This window comes from Austrofundulus limnaeus, unplaced genomic scaffold (assembly GCF_001266775.1).
Source record: "Austrofundulus limnaeus strain Quisiro unplaced genomic scaffold, Austrofundulus_limnaeus-1.0 Scaffold2075, whole genome shotgun sequence".
Taxonomy (NCBI): domain Eukaryota; kingdom Metazoa; phylum Chordata; class Actinopteri; order Cyprinodontiformes; family Rivulidae; genus Austrofundulus; species Austrofundulus limnaeus.
This window is the reverse complement of record NW_013954477.1, coordinates 3,676-12,369: the sequence shown is the minus strand read 5'-3', so window position 1 is coordinate 12,369 and position 8,694 is coordinate 3,676. Positions and strand designations below refer to the sequence as shown.

Here is an 8,694-nt window from a genome sequence, read left to right as displayed (position 1 = left end):
TATAGTCACAAAAAATAGTGAAAATAAATTATCTGAATAACAATATTACTTACAATAACAATATTTATAATAAACAGTGTCAGATTATAAACCATAAACCTTTTTTGTTTTTTTGCTTTGCTTTCTCTCTCTCTCTCTCTCTCTCTCTCTCTCTCTCTCTCTCTCTCTCTCTCTCTCTCTCGTGGAAAAAGTGTCCATGAGCAAAAACAAAATCCCAGCATGTTTTTAAGTAGTAAAGGGTAGTTTTATCGGTCGGGGGACACAACCCTTTGGTCTCACACTTTTACAATATTCACAGTTACAATAAACCTGTTCAACACGTGTTGAACCTCGCTGCAGTCGGTCAGGCTGTCCGTGGGGACAAAACTCAGACATTTTTTGTGTTTATAAGTGCGTGCCTGGCCTGACAGGAAGCCGAATGTTTCTCCATCAGATTTGGTACCTATAGATAATAAAGGAAAAGGCTTCTCTTCTCACAGAAGTATCGGAAAAAAAATTTAAAAGACAATCAAAGTTATAGACACACGTGCCGCATGTCTGAAACACTGTACACACTGGCTTTCATTATGCCCCTTTTTGTGTAATCATGTCTTTAAACATAAGGAAACCCATCCTCTCGGCCCCTCAGCCCATCGCCGTCACCATGTTCGAGTGGTGCGGGTGGCCGAACGACGGGTGTATGGGAGTGGGCGTGGGGAGCATGTGCCCCGTGTGGCCGAAAGGCGGCAAGTGACCCATGGACATGTGGCCCGCCAGGGAGGCGGCGCAGAAGGGGGAGCTCTTGTCGTGCAGACTTTTGGAAAACTCCTCGTAGCTGTCGCAGGCCCGCTTGCTCTTTTTGGACTTGTTGGACATCTTCCGATTACGAGTCTGTATTCCCTCCTTCTTCATGGTGAGGGGCCGGTTCACCTGCGAGGGACAGAATGGGCGAAGAGGTCAGAGACGTTGTTTGAAGGGGTGTTACAGAAGCATGATCAAATGTAAAAACGTGGGAGTTCAGATTAAGAATAACTGAAGCAGATCCATTCCAGGCAGAGAAAAACATCTCTCACTTAAAACCACAACTGCAAATAATCTCCTTGTATCTAAACTAGAGCTGCCACAAACGTTTGTTTTAATAATCGATTAATCACCTATTATTTATTCGATTAGTCGACTAATCAGATCATACGTTAATTGAATATAAAACATACAGTTTTTCACGTCAGAATGCAGCTGCTATTATATAACAACCCATTCTCACTCCCATGTCGTCACATATTGACGCTTTTCCAAGGTTCCCTCTACGTCCGATTTTGACGCGGCGGGTACCCCCGTCACGTCAGTTACTGACGAGATGGGGCGAAATCTGTTGTCATATTTTCAGAAAGTGTAGAAAATGCGCAAAAACTACCGTTTCGAAGCCTGAAATTACCTTTGTTCACTTTAGACATCCTGTCCCTGACCCTAGTACCTAAAATTAACCATTTTTAGAAAATGTAGGAAATTCACGTCAACATGTTCCAAAGCCTGAAATTACCTAATATTCACCATGGACATCCTACCCCTGATCCCAGTACCTAAACTTAACCATTAATCCTGATCCCTCATGTTAACCTCAGACCCCCGACCCAAAGACCCCTGGTGGCGCAACCTGGAAAAGCCGCGGGCGTCAAGGACTGACGYGAGGGGGGTACCCGGCGCGTCAAAATCGGACGTAGAGGGAACCTTGGAAAAGCGTCAATATGTGACGACATGGGAGTGAGAATGTGTAGTATATAACCATGGTTAGATTTTAGCTATATGCTAACTAAAAATAATTGCTGTGGAAGGCAAGTTCTGCTCTGCAGATATTGCACAGGTTTCTCTTTCATTTTCTTAAAATGATCCCACACTTTTGAGCTCCGTTGCTGGGTAGCCATGATACCAGAGCCTGTCTGTATAATGTCTTGTGACGTCCACGGCCTACCCCAGTTACCACTACTGTGCATGTGTGTCAAKGACAGAAAGGCAGATGTGGCAGTGGAAGGTGTCAAAGCAGTTTGGAGAGAAAAACAAAGTAAAGAACAAAAAAAAAGAAAAGAAAACGATTAATCGATTATTAAATTAGTCATCGATTATTTTAATAATCGATTAGTTGTTGATTAATCGATTAATCGTGGCAGCCCTGATCTAAACTAAAATGCTTTTAGGTTTAAAAAAGTTTTAAAAAAATTAAAAAACAAGTGTGTTCCATATTCTCTACTCATAAAATAAATGGAGTTTGACTGATGAGTCTAATATTGGTGATAAAAAGCAATAAACCTCTTTTCATTTTCAGCTGCAGAGCAGAAAGAAGACTTGACTTTTATCAGTATGAAATTCATTTTTGAGTTAAMTGCTTGTGAGCCACTGGTTAATGCTCACTGAGCTACAACATGTGACACTGATCCAGTATAAATCAGTGCTCATRGTAACTATCAAGGATGAAGATGTGTTCAATTATTCAGTCACTCATCTGTTGCCTCATTCAGCAGCTTTCTTTAGAACAGTCAGACTGTAAGTGGACAAGTGCTACTTGTTAATTCAATCATCATCACAAGTATTAGTCTTGATGCTAAAGAGACACTTCAGTCACTCTGTGACCCTGATGGAATTAAACACCACAGAGTCTGAGAGGAGAATGTTTCTCTGTGTTTCTCCTCCACATTCTTCCTTGATGATCAACACTCTACCTACCCCCACGCTGAGGGTCAGAGGTCAGACACTTACGTTGTGCAGCTTATAGTAGAGGCCGCAGGCGTTGCACACCGGGTCGCCATTCGCATTGCGCCGCCAAAGGGTGGTGGTGGTCGTCTGGCAGTTGGCACAACAGGTGCCCGCCCGTCTAGCAGCAGACTGTGAGAGATCGAACAAAGATTCAGCTTTAATCAGTGTGAGAGCAGGAATAAACACTTTCTGCATTTAGAGGTTTATACGTTGGAAACAGAATTTTTCGCTCATGGAGTGGTGTGAAGATCCCATTTAAAAATGTGGACTCCAAAAACAGTAGACACTTGTGGATTGATGCTTGTTCCAAGAGTTCATGAGGAGATTTAAAAGCAAAAGAAAATGGTCAAAATGTCTGATAAAAGTTTGGTTTTACCCAACAACACTGTAACTCATTTACTTTGATGGAAATGACAGACAAACAAAAAAGATTAATCTTTGCTGTCTTTGCAACAAAAACTGTACGGTAATTTTCTTTTCATCACCAGCAAAATAATAACTAATCTTTGCTGTTCTTGATATTTAAGTTGGTTAAGTTTTTTAATCTCTAGAACCTAAATATTAAAATAAGGGATTTTTTATTTATGCAGGGTGTTTTAGTGACCTTTGGTGTTTTTAAATTCAATTTCTGATACATTTTCAACAATAACCTGCACCTAATCATAATGGTAAATGGTAAAAAATGGTAAAAAAAAAAAAGTTCCTTGAGGTTCACATCAGCATCTAAGGTTGACCTATTTATTTCTCTTGTTCTTTTTTTCCCCCTCTCTGCCTCTCCGTCTCTGTGGTGGACGGAAAGCTTGACCACTCAGGACTGAGGTCTGTAGTTAAGAAGCCGCAGGGGTGTGTGTGTGTGTGTGTGTGTGTGTGGGAGGGGGTTATAGTGATGGTGGGGGTGCTGCTGCTTTATCAGGAGCGGTCAGGCATCCGGATAGGAAACAAGTGGAGGTTCTGCTGCTGCAGAGCTGCGAGTCCCGGACCGAGCTGCGCGGAAACCAGAGCTGATATATGACCGTCTCTGTGTTTCTGCAGGCCCGGTTCGTGGCGCAGAAACAAAGTTAGGATCRTTTTGTATGAAGCAGACAAGCTTGTTTTCCTGCCCGTGTTTCAAGGATTTAGTTCTCGGAGGCGACGAGAGTGACTTCTAATRTGTGAGGGAAAAGGAATGCCACCCACCCCACAAAAAAGCATTTTTCTTTTAAAACAATTCAATTTTGACTCATAAAAAACTTGCAAACTTGTGATTTTTGGAGGTTGTTTACATTTTAGCATTATTAAATTTGACTGATTTAACAATGATGTCTGACATCCTGTTGTTTAAATCAAGATGAAAGTATTTATGACCATTTGTGCACATCACTAAATCAGAATAACGCTTTCTGCATCAAGATACAACAGCTGATTTCCTATCAGTTATAATTTGTTGATAAAAAATAAACAAACAAACATAATAAACTACCCAGTTGTTAAATCTAAGCATCCTTTTTAATTCTGACTTTGCAGCATTTTAATGGAATCTGATCATTCTGAGGTTCGGCTTCTTTCACATTTTAAAAAGAAAAAGACCTCCAAAGAACCACTTGAGTGTGATGCTGCAGCTTATTAAGGCATAAAAAGGTCAGCTCAGCTGTTTTAATAGACGCTCCACTGACCCTGCTATCAGTGTCAGTATCAGGAGTAGCTGCAATATTGATAACAACTACAACACAGAGGGCCCCACTCGGCTCACAGCCTGGGCTGCAGGAGCAAAAGGTGAGTGGCAAACACAATTGCCGGAAGCTGATTGGGGAAAATATAACTTTCCAGGAATTGTACCTCCTCCCTTCACCCCTCACCTTATGCTCTTTTTATTTACTGCCCTCCAACAAAACACACAGTCACTCAGCTCCGTCCACAGAAATGGGTGGGTGGGTGGGGGGGGGGACGACTCACCAGTCTGCGTTTGGGTTTGATGAGGGGTCTGTTCTGGCCGTTCATCTTGTGGTACAGGCCGCAGGCGTTGCACAGGTAGTGCCCGGTGTTGTCACGTCTCCACAGAGGCGTGGAGGTGGCCCCACAGTTCACACACTCACGGCCCTCTGAGGGACAACACAAACACAGGAGGTCAGCTGTGTGTCAGAGTTCAACTCGTGTTCATGTGCGGCAGGTTGTTAATTTTATAAGATTCGTCAGTAGTTTTGGATCTTTAATTAGATTAAATATGAATTTTGCAGGTGTGGAAAACGTGCAGTATGGAGATAAATGCTGAAGAGGAGCTTCGCGCATGTTCACAGCATAAACAATCATTATCAGAGCACAACAGAGCCTTTTTTTCAAGTTAATGAAATTAATCTTTTCACTTGAAACTTCAGTAACTCATAAAATAATTACAATGCAAAAAAATGTTTTAGTTTCCAACCACTGAAAAAACAGCACCTTTAGTAATAGGCAGTTTCATGAAAGCATGTTTGAGTTTCTCTGCAAGCATCTTCAGAACTTGATAATCTCTTCTGTAATCAAATAATATGAGAACAGTCTCTAATTTAACAGAGAAGTGACTCTCAAGTGAAATATTTAAGGGTTTTTTTTTTGTTTTTTTTTTTGGGTGGGGGGTCAGACTCAATTTGCTGCAGTCAGCTCAAACTCATTGAAACACAAAGTAAATAGACGTGACTCATGCAGGTTCTGGTCATCAATATTAATATTTTTATTACTAGGAGTTTTTATTTATATATATGTATATATAAGATTTTCGAACCACAGCATGCATTTAGAATGAATCAAAATAAAGTAGAATAAAATCTGTTGTTGCATTGTTAGAACAAAGGTTTAAAAACATTTTTTCCCATGAGAGCTTTGTGGTTCTGTTTCTTTCACATATAGATTTTTACTCTAGATTTTTTTTTGTTTTGTTTGGTTTATTCTTTAAAAAAATATTGTTTTTTTAATTATAAAAATTACTTTTATATCTAAATGTTTCTATTTCTCGTCAAGCTGCAGTAAAGATGCTGAGGTGTTATCAATAAATGAAACAATTTCTTAACTTTTACATTTTTTGGATTACATTAAAAGTCTATGACATTATTTTATTTTATTTTACTTAGATTACTTTTAAACAAAGCGAGACAAGCACATTTTTAAAGAAATACAAAAAGATCTGACTGTTAAATGTGTTATTTAAAACTAGTCTGTGAACAAATCTGTCCCACATCAACAAACGCATCTTTGTACCATGTAAATGTTGAGAACATATTTTAAAATCTAAGATCGTTTATAAAGCCTCTGTGTCCAGTGCAGGCCGAATTATTTATGTTTTATTATTATTATTATTTGATCATGTTGAACTGTTATGTTCGGCTCACCGGTGCAGGAGCGGGCCTTGCCTTTGTGCTTGGAGCTGAAGCCGGGTGGAGAGCCCAGCAGGCTGCCCGGGTGGAACAGACTGCCGCCGTACTCGTGGGCCGCCGGGAGAGAGTAGGGGGCGTAGGTCGGGATGGGGTGGTGGGTGGAGGGTGTCAAGCTGCCCCTCAGCGGACTCGACTCCTCCATCTTCATCACCTCAGGTAGGGGCTGGTATTTCAGAGAGTCCTTCTCGTCCATCCTGACGGCTGAGGAGGAGGAGGAGGAGGATGGGGAAGAGGAGTGGGGAGACGCGGCTCCTGGATCCGGGGACACGTCCTTGGGTGGTGTGGGGGGAAACGGGTACAGCTGGGAGCTGCTTTGGGACGGCGGGGACGCGGAGACCGCGCTGGAGCTGCACGGGTACACGGCCGGGAGGGAGCCGGGCGAGGCCGAGCCCGGGTGGTGGTGGTGCAGGGTGGGCTTGCTGAAGGGGCTCACGGCCCAGGGGTTGTGGTGGTGGTGGTGGTGGTGGTGGGCCGACAAGGCTGCTTTCCCTCCGTCCAGCCATGAAAGTCCCGGACTGTGGAGAAGCGGCCGGCAGACCTGAGACCCCGTCAGACGAGCTGCGAATTTTTAAAAAATCATTTATCATCACACTGATTTTGAAAGTTTAAAATAACAAACAAATAAATAAACACGTGTTGATTCATCGGAACCATTGGCTTAAAATAAAAAAAGCTGAATTTATAAATAAAGTGCTCGTGGATTATGTAATTCAGGTTTAAAACATCAGTTATCAGATCTCCTAACATAAAGCCCGCAGCGCACACTAATTTAATAATTTTCAAATTTAGATAAAAGTAAACCGAGTCGAACATAAATCTGACTGTTTTAAGGTTTCACAACAAGAACTGACGCATCAGCTTCGTGTCTGAGCAGCTCTTACTGTGCGCCTGGTTGTAGGACACCCTGGCCCTGGCCGAGTTGTGGTAATAAGGGTTTCCCTGCGAGTCCAGGTGGTTGAAGAAAACATCCACCTCGTCCGGAGGCAGCAGCTGCGCCGCGGGCTCCATGTAGTTGTGGCCCAGGCCGGGATGGTGGTGGGAGTCCGGGTGTTGTCCGTTCAGCACTGCGTGGTGAGGCATCCAGCGGGGCTGATCAGCCGCCACATCCATCATGACGCACCGGCGCGCCTCCTCTTCTTCTTTTTTTAAAAAAAAATAAAACAAATATCCAGGAATTGTTTTTAAATGGAGATCTTCTTTTTTTGCAGCAGGTGGTTATTTAAAGCTTTTCCTTTCTTTTGGACGTGGAGTTTGGCACTGAAAACCTGCGAACAACAAATATCTGTTTAATATTTAAAAAGGAGCAGCCTTTTTTCTCTCGTGCGTAAAAATCAAACCAAATCCAAAAAACTGTTTTGTTCAACAACCGTGTTTTACCTTTTGTTGCCGATGTTTTCCCTGCTTCCCTGCTCTCCGATGTGCAGCTCCTTCTCTGCAGGTCCAGCTTCACAACAGTGTCCGCTGGGACTGAAAACACCAAAGTGTGTGACAGCGCGGGGCCAGGCTTGTTAAGGAGTAAGGGGCGGGGCCTGAATCAAGCTGGACTCAGCCAATTACACTCATGCCTTCATGGGATCTTAGGTAAAAAAAATGTCCAGAATCAAGGAAATATTTATTTCTACTGCACTTATTTTAAATCCAATTCAGCTAATGTTTAATATCCAACAGGGTTATTTAGATTTCATTTATTTATTTTAACTAAAACCCATACAGAAATCGAGTTGAGGATATTTTATTTAATTATAATTTTATTTTATTTTATTTTATTTCATTTTATTTTATTTTAAGACGTGACAATAATCTGCACAAGACTTGCGCACACATGTTTGTTTCATTTCAGATGTTGTTGTCTTGTTTTTATTGCTTGTTTGGATGCTTTAGTGGCGCACAGTTCGCTGCAAGTCTCTTCCTCTGCCTCCCTGTCTCCTTCCGCCTCCTCGCGTGATTGACAGACAATAATTGTGCTGGGTTGCGCGTGCAACCCGGACCCGGGGACGCTGCCGCCTGCTTGACGCCGTCTCCTGACGTCAGAGCATCTAAAAAAAATGAAAGCACCCCCCCGCCCCCCAAAAGAAAAAGATAAGAAAAGAAAAGAAAAAAATCAGCATGGACGTGAAGTTCCCCCATGCAGCTAAGGAACTGGCGTGCGTGTGCGCGCGTACCTACAGTTGTGTGCGTGCGCGCTTGCCCCGGCTCTACTGCAGCAGTCCCAGCGGATGAACTCGAGGAAAGAGGACACTGATATTAACACTGAGGAGGCATCAATAATGCATCAAGTACTAAAGTACTACATGCTGTGATTTCAAAGAGCGATTTAACCCGCTTTTATTTTACTTTATTATTACAGAATCACAGCCAAATAAGATTATTTTCCCCATAAATAATAATCTGATAAATAATATCTGGACAAAATTGATTTAAAATTGATACGGGATAAATATACTGAAATAAAACGAAAATGAAAATCCTAACTATTTGTCTGTCTAAACACCATTTAGGTAAAAGTCTTATTGAGATTTCGAACTATCATTAGATTAAAAAATTTGAAACACAAGTATTCAAAATGATTTAAACCAGCTGA

At 41.9% G+C, this 8,694-nt stretch overlaps 1 protein-coding gene across 2 annotated transcripts; it reads right to left on the bottom strand.

Moving 5' to 3' along the window:
* Positions 1 to 482: 482 nt before the first annotated feature.
* Positions 483 to 7,600, bottom strand: LOC106537000 (GATA-binding factor 2). Of its 2 annotated transcripts, none has more exons than XM_014034363.1 (6): positions 7,491 to 7,600; positions 6,995 to 7,378; positions 6,069 to 6,671; positions 4,660 to 4,805; positions 2,731 to 2,856; positions 483 to 909 (listed from the first exon to the last, which is right to left on the bottom strand). In XM_014034363.1, the coding sequence occupies exons 2-6, from the start codon at positions 7,224 to 7,226 to the stop codon at positions 625 to 627; spliced, it is 1,392 nt and encodes a 463-aa protein (XP_013889817.1). In that variant the 5' UTR covers positions 7,227 to 7,378; positions 7,491 to 7,600; the 3' UTR covers positions 483 to 624. The 2 variants fall into 2 exon arrangements, with proteins under 2 accessions (XP_013889817.1, XP_013889818.1); XM_014034364.1 differs by having other exon boundaries at positions 6,090 to 6,671.
* Between the last annotated feature and the right edge of the window lie 1,094 nt (positions 7,601 to 8,694).